The 16,862-nt window shown below is 44.3% G+C and overlaps 1 protein-coding gene across 1 annotated transcript in view; it reads right to left on the bottom strand.

Annotated features, from left to right (window-relative positions):
* Nucleotides 1-411: 411 nt before the first annotated feature.
* The window catches only part of FUCA2 (alpha-L-fucosidase 2), a 53,541-nt gene continuing 37,090 nt past the window's right edge, over nt 412-16,862 (bottom strand). The window contains exons 5-7 of the mRNA XM_030198491.1: nt 16,030-16,220; nt 8,686-8,794; nt 412-693 (exon numbers count right to left, since the gene is read on the bottom strand). Of these exons, the coding sequence (XP_030054351.1) occupies nt 553-693; nt 8,686-8,794; nt 16,030-16,220 (441 nt within the window). The 3' untranslated portion in view covers nt 412-552. The remainder of the gene's footprint in view (nt 694-8,685; nt 8,795-16,029; nt 16,221-16,862) is intronic.

The following is a 16,862-nucleotide window of genomic DNA, read 5'->3' as shown; positions in this document are numbered from 1 at the left end:
TTAAGAGACTGCTGTATCCCATAAGAGCTACACATGCTCAGAGCTTTAGACTAGTTCTGAGCTCTGGGAGAACCTTTCCATGACATCACCCACTTGTATGCTTCATTACTAATATCCTGCTTGGCAACAGAAATATGGTTGATCACCACAAAATCTTTCTGCTATGACAAGAACAGGCCAGTAATTGATGGAGCAAGCCAATTGTTTTGAAGTACAACAAAATATAAGTTAAGCCTGAGCATTTCATAAACCCTTGTAGAAGGCCTAAAATCATCTCAAATAGTTTCCTGAATGTTATTAACATTTTTTTTTGAATATACACAAAAGTGCCAGAAAATATCATCTTAACTCAAATACTGAATAAAATGTACCTCATTTCATCAAGTCTTATTTAGAAATAAGGAAACTGTCTCATTGATAGAATGAAGCTTTAATTAAAAATGGTATTATATACAAAAAGTTTATTCCCTTATTTTAATGTTATGGATAGATTTTCTAATAGGCTCCATTGACAATGTTCATGAAAAGAAAACATTCATTAAGCCAGTAGCATTATACAACATGAGAGAGTTTCAATACCCAGGTCCATCGGCATGGCAGCTGTGCACTATTTAGCTGTGGCAAAGACACCATCATTCCTTGTTTATCTAGTGAAATCCATTTCAATGATGTGCTATATCCAAGCAGAGTTACCTACAAAAATATGTGTATATATTATATTATTTTTAATCTTGTAAAATCAGCAAATAAACAGTAATTAGCACTTTAAAATGTTCAGAAAGATGTTATGTAACTCTGTACCATGTAAAGGTCAGGTCAAGGTTCTGAAACATACAGTTTGACCAGGGGATGCCTAAACATTCTATACAACTTATGTCTTGAGTCTGGGTACTTTTTCAATTTCCTTCCATACTGTTTTCCACACACCACCTCAAAGTGTATGGATTGATCAAGCTTTTTGCACAAGTATGGCAATCTAGTAGGATGCTTCCAAAGTAGGTTTTTGAGTTGGGATCAAGTGTTAGGTGAAACAAATTGAGCTGCCTCTTGCTTGAAAATCTCAACATTTCAAGGAAAATTTTTTTTCCCAGATTCTCTGGTAGTTTTACTGTTGTTAAAGAGCAGCGTCTCACAGAGGAACCACTGAGATTTCTGAATCCCATCACAATCGGCAATGAAGGTAAATCCAGATTTGCTGCATCTCAGCTGGACATGCTATATAATAATTCTCACCTCCAACGTTCTAATGTGCCTGGGACCATGGCTCCCTCGGAGGTGGTCTGCTAGGCAGTTTAGAATGCACTGATATCAGTGATGTCACTGACAGCTGATTCCAAGACAACGGGAGGAGTATGTTTCCCTACTTCTCCCCCTGCCTGGGAAACAGCTGTCAGTGCCCCCCCTCGGCGCAACACCCAAGCCCCTCCCCCTCTCGAAGCATCACCCGACCCTCCCCCCGGCGCATCACCAAAGCCCCTACCCCCCCCCCCCCCCTCTCGGGCACATCAACTCTCTCGCCACCCGCAGCCGCCAATACTAACGCTGTCCGGCTGCTTCTCCTGTGGAGCAGCAGCGGCCAGTACAAAAAGAAAAAAGCCAAAAAAAGATTTTTAACCTGAAATGCAGCTCCACGTCACTGCCCCTGCAGGAAGACCCCGGAGAAGCGCAGCAAAGTCAGAGGGGAGAGGAGGAGCGGCTGCAGAGATGACAGCCAATGCCAGATGGCTGTCTACGGAGCCGTGTTTCAGGTTTAAAATCTTTTTTTGGCTTTTTTTCTTTTGTACCGGCCACTGCTGCTCAACAGGAGACGCAGCAGCGGCCGGACAGCGTTAGTATTGGCGGCTGCGGGTGGCGAGGGGGTTGATGTGCCCGAGGGAGGGGTAGGGGCTTGGGTGATGCGCCGAGGGGGGAGAGGAGGGTTGCTGGACATGGGTGGCTGGAGGGGGGGAGGGGAGGGTCACTGGACATGGGTGGCTGCAGGGGGAGAGGAGGGTCGCTGGACATGGATGGCTGCAGGGGGGGGGGCAGGGAAGAGGAAGGTGGGGAGGGGGTCCTGAGACCAGATGGGTGGCTGCAGGGGAGACAGAAGGGACACTGCAGGGGGAGAGGAGGGTCACAGGACATGGGTGGCTGCAGGGGAGAGAGGTGGGTCGCTGGACATGGGTGGCTACAGGGGGGGCAGGAAAGGAGAGGAGGGTCGTTGGACATGGGTGACTGCAGGGGAGCGGAGGGTCGCTGGGCATGGGTAGCTGCAGGGGGAGAGGAGGGTTGCTGGACATGGGTGGCTGCAGGGGGAGAGGAGGGTTGCTGGACATGGGTGGCTGCAGGGGAGAGAGGTGGGTCGCTGGACATGGGTGGCTACAGGGGGGGCAAGGGGAAAGGAGAGGAGGGTCGTTGGACATGGGTGACTGCAGGGGAGCGGAGGGTCGCTGGGCATGGGTAGCTGCAGGGGGAGAGGAGGGTTGCTGGACATGGGTGGCTGCAGGGGGAGAGGAGGGTTGCTGGACATGGGTGGCTGCAGGGGGGCAGGGGGAGAGGAGAGTCGCTGGACATGGATGGCTGCAGGGAAAGCAGGGGAGAGAGGAGGGCCGCCGCACATGCGTGGCGGCAGAGGAAGGTTGGTGGGGAGGGGGCCCTGAGACCAGATGGGTGGATGCAGGGGGGCAGGGGAGACAGGAAGGCCGCTGGGGAGGGGGGGATTACCTTGCTAGCGCCCGTTTCATTGCCTACCGAAACGGGCCTTTTATACTAGTATTTAATATGTTGAACACTTTATCCAAATGCCATAACCTTCAAGAACTGTTTTTGTTTACAAAATTTTGTGACTAAAAATGATGACATGTGGATGGCCTTTTAGAAAGGGCATTTAACTCAGAATAAGGAGTCTGGGTTAGTACGTCACTGGTGGTGCTAGTATTTTAGAGTAGGATCTGCCGATGGACCTCCATGTACGGATGCCATCCAGCATGAACATCCACTTTATAAACTAAAATGTCCAAAGTATGAATGGGGAAAAACAAGAGACATGGACCTACTGTGGCAACATAGAACATCTATGTTATAAAATGGCCACAGACATCCATGTGGAATACCCTAATTGTTAGAGCAGTGGGTTGCGAGCCAGGGGACCATGTACAAAACCCACTGCAGGTACCTATTGTACCTGAATGTACACTGCTTCAACAGCTTTTGGACTGATACAGAAGCAGTGTACATTCAGGCACAGTAGATAATTTTCTGTCCCTGGAATGCTCACAATTTAAAAAATAAATATATCTCAAAGAACTGTAGTAGGATTTGAACCAGGATCCCACTGCTCTAACCATTACGTTATTCCTCCACTTCATATGGCCATTGATTGTAGTCATTTTATAACAAACACCCATAGTTCCTGAAGTTGTCAGGGAGCCTAGTATCCCTTACCAGTTTCACATCTGGGGTAGGCAGTAGCCATTGGGGGATGAAGAGGGTAACTTCCCTTAATCCCTCATTAAGAGCTGCTCAATTAGAGAACCTTTTTGTAATCTGGACATGCTATGTAGCTGGTCTAAATACCAACATCCACCTTACCTTTTCTTACAAAATCAATTGCATTTCTAGTAGGACTTCAGTTGTCTATCTTGAGAGGTTTAATTTACTTCAGGCCTCTCAATATGGGTTCAGACTTTTTTTTATAATACTGAGACAGTTCTGATTACCCTAACTTCTTGAAAAGAGTTCCAAGTCCACTTCTGGTGATATCAGTGGGATGTATGTACACATGAAATAAGAGCTCTGCGTTCAAAAGAGCAATCACCCTAAAATTAGTGAGTTCCTCACCACCACAGCTGCTCCCGATTACCTGTCCAGACTAGTAGTGCCTTCTGGTGGTGGTGATGCTTGCTAACAATAATAATAATAATAAAACTTTATTTATAACCCGCTATATCTATAAAAGTCTAAGCGGGTAACAAATTACATACAAAATATAAAAGGACAGAACAATAAAAATTATTTCTCTGCTCAACAAACTATACAAAAATTACTATGTTACTCTAAAATTAAAACATACAACAGATTAACATTTACATGGTATTAAAATAATATCATACATCAGAGGAACCAAAAGCCTGAAAAAAATAAATGAGTTGTCAATGCTTTTTTTAAACTGGCCCATATTTTGTACTGAACAAAGTTCAATGGGCAATGCATTCCATAATTTCGGACCTTTGATGTAGAAAATAGATGATCTGCATTCTTCCAAATAAACCTGATGAAATGAAGGCACATCAAGTAGCTATTTTTGAGAAGTGTCCACCTGATTCACGACATGCTCCAGAGCAAGGCTCATCAAAGCTGGGGAAGCCTTTCAAGATGGCTGAGCCATTACGCTCAGGGGAGAGTGAATAGAGGAAGGAAGCAGGACCATGACACTTTGAAGGGACCGAAGTGGCTGGAGAGACAACCGGGGATTTGCATGCCTCGATGGAAATTAAAAATGAGTTCCAGATGGTGTGGGGCCACATCAAGGAGGCAATGAAGGATATCAGCTCTGATGTTGCAGAGCTGACGAGTAGGATGGATGAAGCACAGCAACGAATTGGTGAACAAAAGGTTACCTCATAACTGCATGGTGCCTTGCAGGGCTTGCAGCAGACAACTAGAACTTTTAAGCAGAGTGGAGGATCTAGAGAATAGGTCATGTCACCAAAATATAAGGATCCAGGGAGTACCTGAAACAGAGGTGTACCAAGATGCTGCCTGGGTGGTCCAGTAAGTTTACAGAGCGCACACGGCGATTGGAAAGGACAGCACAGGGGATTTTCTTGCCTTCCCTCAAAGTGGATAGAGCCCAGGGCCTTGAGGCCTCAAAACAAGGACCTTCCTCAAGATACTGTAGTCTACTTGCACAATTATCAGGAAAATGAAACTTTTCCAGAAGGCCAGTCTTCTGACTTCTGGAAAAGTCCCATTTTCCTGATAATTGTGCAATTGGAATAACCACAAAACTGAGCCATTTCAAGATCTGTCCACCATCAAGCAGCAGCAGACGCACGAATTCCGGGACATTCTGGGAGCTCTAAGACAGGATAACATCAAGGTATCAGTAGCTCTTCCCTTTTAGCCTGCTCATCACCATTGAAGGTCACAATTATAGGAGTAACCACAGGGCAGGAAGTGAGAATGACATTACATAAGGCGGGCATCCCGGTGACGAAAGTGGAGCAATCCCTGCAAGCGTTGGCACAGAAGCTGCCCAAGTTTTAATGGCAAGTGGTGGATATGACTGTGCGGTGCCCGAGAACTAAATCATCCCCAGAGGAGGCTGAAATAAAAGACTGGCTGGCTGGCTGGCGGAGAGAGTGTGTGTGTTGTGTGGGGGTGTGGAACTCGGAGTAATGAAGTCGGTGTGTGTTTGGGTCTGGTGGGGGGGGGGGGGGGGTGGGGAGTTGGAAGGGGACAGAAGATCCAGTGTCTCAACCTCAATCATATTCTTTAGATTCTCTACAAAAGTTTTGGAAACTTAACTGATTTGCCTGAACAATCTGCTACATTGCTAGCTGATTTTGTCCTTGATCCTAACAGACTGGGTATTGAAGTTATTATTATTTTTTTTTTTTTTGGAAGAGTCTTGAAAAGATTATGGACAAGAAAATTAATGTATTTCCTGATGTTGCAATGACCACCAAAAGCAGTGAAAACAATTACTCTTGATGAGACCTAGCCTGCTGCTACAGCTGGGAGCACAAATGTGGCTTAATTTGCCATGTAAATGTGTAATTAAATGGTAAGGGATTAAATATAAAGTCCAACAAAAGGAAAGAAACAATCCCATAAAGGTCAGCACAAGCAAGCCAAGGAGTGGGAATGACCAGGGCGAGTACAGTAGAACGAGTCTTTATTATATAAAACTAGCCGGTGAGCCCGTTCCCCCTCCCCCCCCCTTGAGGTCGCCACCGCTACCGTTCCCCCCCCCCCCCCGGAGTCGTCGCCGCCGCCGCCATCCCTCCACCCGGCCCGGGCCCTCTCTCTCTCCGCTACTAAACTTACACATCCATTCGCCGGAACGCAGCACGCACATCAGCTGAGCTGCCGTCGGCCCTTCCTTCTCTGCCTGTGTCCCGCCCTCCTGTGACGTAACGTCAGCGAGGGCGGGACACAGGCAGGGAAGGAAGGCCAACGGCAGCTCAGCTGATGTGCGTGCTGCGTTCCGGCGAATGGATGTGTAAGTTTAGTAGCGGAGAGAGGGCCTGGGCCGGGTGTGGGTGTGTGTGTGTGTGTGTGTGTGGGGGGGGGGGGTAACGGTAGCGGAGACCTCGGGTGGGCGGGTGGGGGGGGGAGCGGTATCAACCTCGGCGACGCAGTTTCCCTCTCTGTCCCGCCCTCGTCATCACGTATTGACGCGGGGGCGAGACAGAGAGGGAAGTCTCTACTGCGCATTTGCGAGTGAGTCGGTCACTCGCCGTTTATATGTTTGATGTGCTCATTTGAATACAGCACAACATGAAAAATGACACGCTTCACTTGAGTATGGACTCAACATGGTCCATGTTTCAGCCTATGCCTTTGTTAGGAGTTCAGGCATGGAGCCAATCGGATTATATGTGATCATCTAGAACTTAGATTGCTGGAGTTTGTTATCTTCAGGACCTTGATAATATTGGCTCTGCGTCTGGAATCACTGCCACTGGACTGCCCATGCCTGGACTCCTGACAAAGGCATAGGCCAAAACACGGGATGTGTTGAATCCACATGCCAGTGAAGCCTGTCATTTTCCATGTTGTACAGTTTTCAAGTGAGCGCATTTCATATAAAAACGTAACTTTCTTCCCGGTTACAGAGACTATTTACTTCTCCATTATCCTAGTTACAAAAAAAAAAAAAAGTGGTATATAAATCAGTTTTCACAGCAGGGTTCCCTTACCAATGTACCTAATAGTGGAACTCCCTCCTGAAACTAGTAAGAGAAGCATAATTATTTGAAATTCCCAAAATCTTAAAATTTGTTTTGTACTTATGGATCCCCCCCCCCCCCCCCAATAAGGAAGAATCCTAACGCAAAGTGTCCATTTCCATTCTTTTTCATTTCACGATGTTATTCTTTCAAATTATTATCACATTCCACTTAAACATTGTTTAATTCAACCCTATATTTCTTTTATAATGACGCATTTACTGAATAATTTGTACCGTTAGCTTAATATGTTGGATACATTGAACCTGATTTGTATTGTTAATATTATAATGTTAGCCGCATTGAACATGGTTTGATTGGTAAAATGTGGGATATAAATGAAATACATAAAAAATGTTTGTTCTACTCTCCTTGGCTAATCACCCTGGTCATTCCTACTCCTTGGCTTGCTTATGGGATTAAATATGTCTTCTTGCAACCCCAGCAGTTGTCTTAACTTTTGGTGGGAATAATCTTCTCCCCCCCCCCCCCCCCCTTCCTACTTTTACTCTAGGATGAAGAAGTAGCTTGTCCAGTTTGTACAGATGTGCAGTCTGTTCACTGCTGTTATTTCTGTATGAATATATTTCCTGGAATTAGGTTAGCTTGCCCTCTCCTAATAAGGGACTGAATAGCTTATGGCGATTCTGATTTCTGTTATTCTTCTCGTTTCCTTTTATATAGTTTTTGCTGTTCTCCATGAGCTGTTTACTTAACAAGTGTTAGTGGTTTGTAATATTTAAAACTGAAAAAAAAATAAAATTCACATGTAGTTAAGTTTATGCATCAATCAAAAGTAGATATGTACAGAAAGCCATGTCCTTTACTATTTTTTCCTTTTACTCTCTGTGCTCTCCCATCTGTGACCTGCCATCCAAATCCACCACACCCCAGACCAGTGGCGTAGCCAGACCTTACGGTGGGAGGGAGCCAGAGCCAGAGCCAGAGGTGGGGGGCACATTTTAATCTACCACCTCGCCACACCCCACAACAGCAAATACTGGGTCTCCTCGCCTCCCCCCACCACTCCCCCCCCGCCGCACCAAATACCTTTGCTGACGGGGGTCCCCAACCCCTGTCAGCCGAAGCCTTCTTCAGCGCTGGTCTCCAGCATGCCGCGTTCGCTGCCTGTTCTTTCTTCCTCCTGACGTCCTGCACGTTCCTCAGTTTCACTTAAAGGAACGTGCAGGACGTCAGGAGGAAGAAAGCACAGGGTGGCGAACGCAGTGCGCCGGAGACTGGCGCTGAAGAAGTCCCGCCAGCAAAACCACGGGCTCGGACTAAATCTGGGGGGGGGGGCAGGACCCCGTAGCCCCACCTAGCTACGCCCCTGCCCCAGACATGCCCAGGTAACTGGAAAGGAGATGTACCTCCTCCAAGCATGACTATCACCACTTGAACGGCAGGAGCCACCACAATAGTAGGCAGTCGGTGGGAAAATGTGGGATACAAATGCAATAAATAAATAAATGTGCCCAGGCCTCAGTAGCACCAGCAAATGGAAGATACGAATTTGGATCTCTCATGTTGCAGTGCAAAGCCATGGAGCTAGCCCTGAAAGCTATTTCTTATCAAATATCCAATTATATAAATTTAGGACTAGCAATTGACTTATTCTTGCTGTATAGCCTCCTTGAGTTAATTTCTTTAATAATAATAATAAGTGGTAAATAAATCCTAATAAATAAAGATATAGCTCCTTATTAGAATACTGGAAGGAGAGTATAAAATTGGCAGTAAGACTTCTTACCTGTGTTTGTTCAGCCCTGGCATAAGGCTGATCTAGGGTTATGCATCCAGCAGCTGGCCACTTCAAGAAAATTGCATATACTATATTGTCTTCAGGTTTTGATGTGTACCTGGTTTAAAAAATGGTCAACATAAAAAAAAAAGTTACACTAATTACAAAAACAAAAGTTCTGACATAACATAACATAGTAACATAGTAGATGACGGCAGAAAAAGACCTGCATGGTCCATCCAGTCTGCCCAACAAGATAAACTCATATGTGTATACCTTACCTTGATTTGTACCTGCCTTTTTCAGGGCACAGACCGTACAAGTCTGCCCAGCAGTATTTCCTGCCTCCCAACCACCAGTCCCGCCTCCCATCACCGGCTCTGGCACAGACCATATAAGTCTGCCCTCCACTATCCTCGCCTCCCAACCACCAACCTCTCTTCCCCCACCTGCTCCGCCACCCAATTTTGGCTAAGCTTCTGAGGATCCATTCCTACTGCACAGGATTCCTTTATGCATATCCCACGCATGTTTGAATTCCGTTGCCGTTTTCATGTCCACCACCTCCCTTCTACATCACTTTACATTAATATCAATGTTGTGGCTGGATAGTAATTTGAATCCTTGTCTCAGTGTGTCCAATTCTAACAAGAGTTAAGCACAGAAATGAATCTGAGTTGATCTGAATAAATACCCTTTTTACTGCAAGAGCAGAGAACAAGCTGAACATTCACACATATTCATCCTTTTATGCACCTCAGGAATGTTACTGACCTGAGACTTCAGAGAGAAAGCAATCCTGTTGAAATTCTAATATCTGTATTATCTTTTATTAGGTATGCATATGTGTAAAATCTCTCTCTCACACACGCATTCACTAGTTTCCTCCTACTCTTTTTGTCTTCCGGCTCCACTGGAATTGGCCAGGACTGAAGCTACAGCACCATGAGCCATCACTTGTAGCTCTCTAGTCCATCCATCACAGTGACTGTCCTTATTCAGGACACACAAACCCTTTATACTTCTCTATGTTAAAGTAAAGAAAACTGTTCTGGTCTTCCAAGGAGGTGGCTGACAAAATAAGAGATAAGGGGCTAGGATAGTGTTTATCAAGGCAAGCCTAGAGGGTCAAAGGCGGCCCTTGGAAAGGGAATGGGGACTTGATATACTGCCTGTGAGGGTTTTGTTTTTTATTTTTGCAACTACATTAAAAAGTGGTTTACATAGTACATACAGGTACTTATTTGTACCTGGAGCAATGGAGGGTTAAGCGACTTGTCCAGAGTCACAAGGAGCTGCAGTGGGAATCAAATTCAGTTCCCCAGTGTCACGCTTCACACGAAACACTGGATAGCGAGCCCTTGGGCTGCTGCCGAGGGCGGCAGCAGCAGGAGGAACACCCACGGAACAGAAGCCACAGCAGGGAGCAGGAAGACAGTCCATGAACCCAGCAGAACCGGGGCCAGGCAAACAATGTCAAGGTCCAGCTCCAGGCACGGGTTTCAAGGCAGGCGGCAAGCAAAGTCAAAGTCCAGGTCCAGGCAAAGGTTCAAAGGCAGAAACTGAAAGTAGCAGGGAAAGCACAGCAACAAACAACCGCAGAAGACACACCTCTGAGGACCTCTGTTGCAAGGCAAACTAGAAACACTTCCAGGTGGTTAATAAAGGCCAACAGCCAGGGAGTTCACCAGGTACGGAAACAGCTGAGTTCTAAAAAGTCTCAAGACCAACTGGCAGGCTAGAAAATCCGGACCGGGCTGGCATGACTTCTGGAACCGGGAAAACCATCAACAGACAGTCCATTGCGACCACCAGGTCTGACCACCAGGGGGCGAGATGAATGAGAGCATGATACCGGTGCAGAGTCATAACACCCAGGATCGAAGTCCGCTGCACTAACCTGTAGGCTAATGCCTCCCTCTGGGGTGCCCCCCCCCCAATCATCATTCTGGAGCTTTTTTTTTTTTTTTACACTAGTCTCAGTCTCTCCTCCTAAGTTTGTGAGAGAAAGAGGGAAGGGAATGGGGGAAAGAGTCCTATACTTGAAAGATAAAGCATTTGGAACTGCCCACCTCCTACATCCCCAGTGAAAAATCTGAAAGGGCGCTGGAAAGTATGGGGATGTCATTAACATGCTGGTTAGCAGTGTTGCAGCCCCACACAGAAAGATATCTGGCGGCCCTCCTTCAGCTCGTTTAGATCTATAGTGGCCCCAATTTAAAAAACTAGCGAAGACCAATAGGCTAGGGTCACAGAAGAACAACACAGACAGAAGTATCAGGTAAAGCCGAGAGAAGCAAAAGGAGAAATCAGGAAGGGAAATGTGAGGGCAGAAATAAAAATATAGCTAAAAATGTAAAACAAGGTGACAAGACTTCCTTCAGGTATATCTAAAAAAAGGAGAAATGTCAGGGGTGGCATTCTAAAACTGAATGACGAGAAAAAAAATGAAATGCTAAATTACTTCTATTCAGTGTTCACTGAAGAAGGGACTACAGACACCTAGTAGAAGCACATATCAAAATGGAGTCGATACAACACCATTCATGGAAGAGAATGTTTAAGAAGAATTTGTAGGATTGAAAGTGGATAAAGTTATGGAACCAGATAGAATACATTCCAGGATAGTAAGGAAGTGCAGAGGTTCTGGCAGGTTCACTGAAGGATTTAATAGATCCCTGGAGATGGTAACAAAGAAGAGGTGAGAAACTACAGGCCAATAAGCCTCACCTCAGCAGTGGAATAAATAATGGACATGCTACTGAAGGAAAGGAAAGTTAGCTTTCTATAGTCCAATGGTTTGCACGATCCAAAAGCAACATGATTTTACCAGAAGCAGAAGAAAAAAAGAAAAAGGAAACAAACCTTCCACAAAATGAATCTGACTGATCAACTGGGTGACTAGAGAACTAGACAGAGGGCACATGCTGGAACAGGTGTATTTGGGTTTCAGCAAAGCTTTTGATAACAGCTCCTCAAAAGAGGCTTATAAATATAGAGGCCCAGGGATAGGTACCACCATTTTCAACTGGATTAAAAATTGGTTCACTGACAGATGTCAGAGGGTAGTGGTAAATGGCACTTATTTGGAGGAAAGAAAAGTGAGTAGTGGAGTGCCTCGGGACTCAATCCTGTGGCCGATTCTGTCCAATATCCTTATGAGTGATAGTGCTCAATGGTTACAAGGGAAAATGTGTCTTTTTGTGGACGACATGAAGATCTGCAGAGTGGAAACCCCAAGGAGAACAGGCAACATGAGACCTACAAAACTATTCAAGGTTGTTAAAACATGCAAACTGTGAAATATTGCAGGAAGACCTTAGGAAATTGGAAGACTGGGTATCCAAATGGCAGATGAAATTTAGTGTGGACAAATGCAAGGTGATGCACATTGGAAAGAATAATCCGAATCATAGTTACCTGATGCTAGGGTCCATCTTGGAGGTCAGCACTCAAGAAAAAGATCTAGGTGCCATTGTAAGTAATACGCCAAAATCTTCTGCTCAGTGTGCGGCGGCAGCCAAAAAAGCAAATAGGATGCTAGGAATTATTAGGAAAGGGACGGTAAAATAAGACAGAACACACTATAATGCCTTTGTATCACTCCATGGTGTGTCCACACCTTGAGTATTGGGTTCAGTTCTGGTCGTCGTATCTCAAAAAGGTATAGCGGAATTACAAAAGGTTCAAGGAAGAGCGACCAAAATGATAAAGGGGATGGAGCTCCTCTCATATGAGGAAAGGCTAAAGAGGACAGGGCTCTTCAGCTTGGAAAAGAGACGGATAAGGGTAAATATGACTGAGGTCTACAAAATCCTGAGTGGTGTAGAACAAGTAGTAAATCAATTTTTTACTCGTTTCAAAAGTACAAAGACTAGGGGACACTCGAGGAAGTTGCATGGAAATGCTTTTAAAACATATAGAAGGAAATATTTTTCACTCAACGAACAGTTCAGCTCTGGAACTTTTTGCCGGAGGATGTGGTAACAGCAGTTAGCATATCTGGGTTTAAAAAAGGTTTGGACAAATTCCTGGAGGAAAACTTCATAGTCTGATATTGAGATAGACATGGGAAGCAACTGCTTGCCCTGTGATTTAAATGTTGCCACAATCTGGGTTCCTGCCAGGTACTTGTAACCTGGCTTGGCCACTGTTTGGAAAACAGGATACTGAGCTAGATGGACCACTAGTCTGACCCAGTATGGCTACTCTTATGTTCTTAGAAGACTGGTCAAACACTTAGCAGTTAACTTTTACACACGAAGAGCAGTGTGATGCAGAAACCCCAGGAAGCTACGTACCATAGGAGGGGAGAAGCTGAAGAGCATGGACCAGGAGACAGACCTTGGTGTATTAGTATCCAAGGATCTAAAGGTGATGAAATGGTGTGACAAGTCAGTGGCCAATGCTAGAAGGATGCTAGATTGCATAGAGAGGTATAAGCAGCAGAAAGTTGTGAGCCCCTCTAAAAGAAGCTAGTGAGGTCTTACTTGGAATACTGTGTTTAGTTGTTAATATTAAAAGGCTGGAGTCGGTACAGACGAAAGCAATCAAAATGGTAAGAGGTCTCCATCAGAAGACATACAAGAAGAGGCTAGAAGTCTTAAATATGTATATTTTATAGGAGAGGAAAACCGAGACAAGATACAGACTTGAATACTTGAAAGGTATAAAAGGAAAAAAACAAGCCTTTTTCAAATGAAGGGAAGTCCTAGAACTAGAGGGTATGGTACGAGGCTACAAGGTGAAACCAAAAGCAACTTCAGGAAATATTTCTTCATAGAAAAAGTGCTGAATGCCTGGAATGCTCTCCCAAAGGTAGTAGAGGAGGCAAAAATGATGCTAGAATTCAAAAAGGAACAGGATAAACACGAGCCCCTAAAAGACAAGAGGATGAAAACCAAGAATTGAGCATGACAACTCAAAACAGCTGTTAAATGACTTGTTGTGCTTATCCTAAGAAACCATGGGGAAAGCCAGTACTGCTCTATAAGGTGGGGTTATATGGCCATACTCATGTGCCCCATGCAAAACATTTACCACAGCATTGTATCATCTGTAGACATTTAAGAGAGGTCTGACTCACACCAAATAGAACAGGATTGGTCAAGACACCTTAATACAAGTGAAGCATATAAGTGTACAAGTCATTTTGGTCTAGGTCTAGGAGCACTCAAATCTTGCAAAGAACACTTTCTTTTGATATTAAAATGAGTAAGCCTTCATCAGTAGCTATAAAACACCTAGGGGGTCGATATTCAAAGCTATGTAACTGGCCAGGAACAGCTCCAGGCCGGTTAACTCATTTGTGTTGATACTCAGCAGCACTTAGCCTAACTAGCTGCCAAACACAAAATTGACCATTTTGTGGGAGGTCCGGGGTGGAGTCAATACTTACCCACATAAAACAATTAACTACATAAGATGAACCGCATAAAGGTTAAGTGCTAAATATTGCACTTAACTTTACAAGTTTAGCCGGCCGCATACAACCAGATATTCAATTTCCGGCCCAGAATTGAATATCTGGACATAAAGCTGGCGGCAGACAAAAAAAAAAAAAAAAAAAGACATACTGACCTTCTCGAGCTGAATATCAATCCCCTAGTTCACACACATAACTGTACCTTTTTATTTACAGTACAGAAATTAATCACAGTAAGCAATTACTGTATTACAATAACTCTTTAAATGTAGGGACAGATTTACCTTGGCACAATTGTTTAGTAAAATTGTTTACAGGGTACCCTACACCGTATGCCTTTAAAAGCTAAAACAGAACAGAAATTGGTAAGGCAAAAGTTCCAAAGATGATAGGGTTCTAAACATTACTATTTCTCCTCTGTCATACTTAAAAGGTAAAACTGCTTTTACAAGGAGGCTGAGCCGTTATTCAGAGGTGGGGGAACCTGGGGGTTGCTAGGTTTTGCCAACACCTTCTGACAGCCTACGGACAATAGGGATGCGTAAGCAGACTTTAAAGGTGTGTCATATACATGCCAGTCTTCAAGCATCTCATCACATCATTGAGGAAATTGGTCAGCTGCCTCCAGAACTCTACACCCATCCCCCGCAGCTCCCAATCAGTATGTGCATTTTTTAAAATTTCCCATGTGACTGTTCACCACTTTTGTGATTTTAGATTTCATTTATCCATAATTAAATGTTGAAAAAATGAAATTAAACTATCCAAACCAAGGCTCTTCCCAGCCTCCCACTCAACCACTCTAATTGCCTCCTTGTCACTTCAAGATTTCTCCAACCCCTTTTTACCCCATCTGCAGGTGTAAGCCAAGCAAAAATTATCCCCACTCCTGCCCCATTACCTCTCGGGTCAACAGGTGCCATTTTGAAAAACAGCAACAGTAGGGCAAAAACTGGAGATCGCTCCTACCCAACTTACATCTACAGATAGGCAGGGGCAAAAGGAGTCATTTCATTTGGGGCAGAGAGGAGCCCTGGATATGGCTTCATTCTGTTTTACTTTTTTATGGAGGTGGGTTATTTGGATATTTATTTATTTATTTATTTATTTATTTATTTATTTATTTATTTTATTGCATTTGTATCCCACATTTTCCCACCTATTTGCAGGCTCAGTGTGGCTTACAATACATTGTAAATAATGGAAATGCAATTTGTTACAATCAGTTATGGATTACATTGTGAGAAGTTAAGCGAGACAAAGTCGAGGTGTCGTTAGGGAATAGGACAAGGAAAAGAACAATGGAAAGAGACAACGGGAAATTGGTAGGGTGATAGAACCTTAGCAAAAGAACATTCGGTATAACATTTTCTGTGAGTGAGGTTTAAGTGTGATGAGATTACGGGGGATGGGAGTTCAGAAAAGAATGTATTGGTGTATTTCTGGAATAGTGAGTGTGGACTTCATGTGTATTGCTCCTTACAGTAAATTTTGTCGAAGAGATGAGTCTTCAGTAGTTTGCGGAAGTTGGTTAGTTCGTGGATTATTTTTTAATGTTCATTTTGTTCTTTTTTTTTTCTAGTGCACACCTTTCTGCAGCTCGTCTATATTTGCACTGTCCATTTACCCCACCCTTACCTGCCAAAGCTTATCTGCTCCATGTTAATACTGCCCATTTACCCATCTTGCCTTCCCCCTTACCCCAGAAGCTACTAATGTGGCCCCTGGAAACCAACTGCTAACAAAGCCTTTAACCTCCCCCCCCCTCCCACAAACACACACACAAAAAAGGTTTCCCACTCCTGCCCTCGTTTCTAGTGTTTTTCGCTGACATTTAAGACCATATGAAGTCTTTCCTATAAATCATTCCACTGCAAAGCACATATGCACTTGGGAAAAACACACACGCACATCTGTATCAGTCTTACCATACTCCTGGTGTTGCAGTGTCATTTTGTGCTTTCCATGGCACAGTGTTATAAATGGCTTCCCCATTCACTTTGAGCCAGCTACCCAACTGCCTCAAGCGTTCCTCAAATATGGGCATGATCAAACCGTCACGTGTTGGCCCAATGTTCAGCAAAAGATTTCCACCGCAGGAAACTGTCTCCACCAATTGCTAAAGTGTTTAAAATATTTTTAAAAAATATCAGTATGCAATTTCTACCAAACTGCAGTCCTATCACTAAATCTTTCAACATGTCTTTGCTCTAGGTTAGCTCTGCTTTTTCTCTTAAGATATATGGAGGCAAGAGTCAACGTAAGAATTTTAACACCGACTCTTTGCTCAAGAAAATGAACAGTTGGGAAGCCACGACTAGTCTCCATCTCAGCTTAATCTTCTAAAACCAAAACGTGAAGGTGTCCACCATAAGACAGATGCATATAGAAACAATTGTTACGCTAGACAAGTGGTTCCCAAACCTTGTCCTGGAGGCACCCCAGCCAGTCAGGTTTTCAGGATACCCTCAATGAATATTCATGAGAGAGATTTGCATGCATTGCCTCCACTGCATGCAAATCTATCTCATGAATGTTCATTGTATTACAAACATTATGCAATTATCAACTCAATTCTACATCTTTTTTTTATTGTTATATTTACTAGAAAAACAAAAACACACACATTTAAAATAAGCATCTGACTGAAATCTTGATGAAGGCTCTATAGTCATATATTGCAAAGCCTAGGCCTCCCTCCCACATATTCCAGACCTCCTCCCCCGAGCCACAGGGTGCCCTCCCGGCACCTACCTCGTTA

This window comes from Microcaecilia unicolor, chromosome 3 (assembly GCF_901765095.1).
Source record: "Microcaecilia unicolor chromosome 3, aMicUni1.1, whole genome shotgun sequence".
NCBI classification, from domain to species: Eukaryota; Metazoa; Chordata; class Amphibia; order Gymnophiona; family Siphonopidae; genus Microcaecilia; species Microcaecilia unicolor.
The sequence above is the reverse complement of the archived record's forward strand: the minus strand, read 5'-3'. Positions and strand labels throughout refer to the sequence as shown.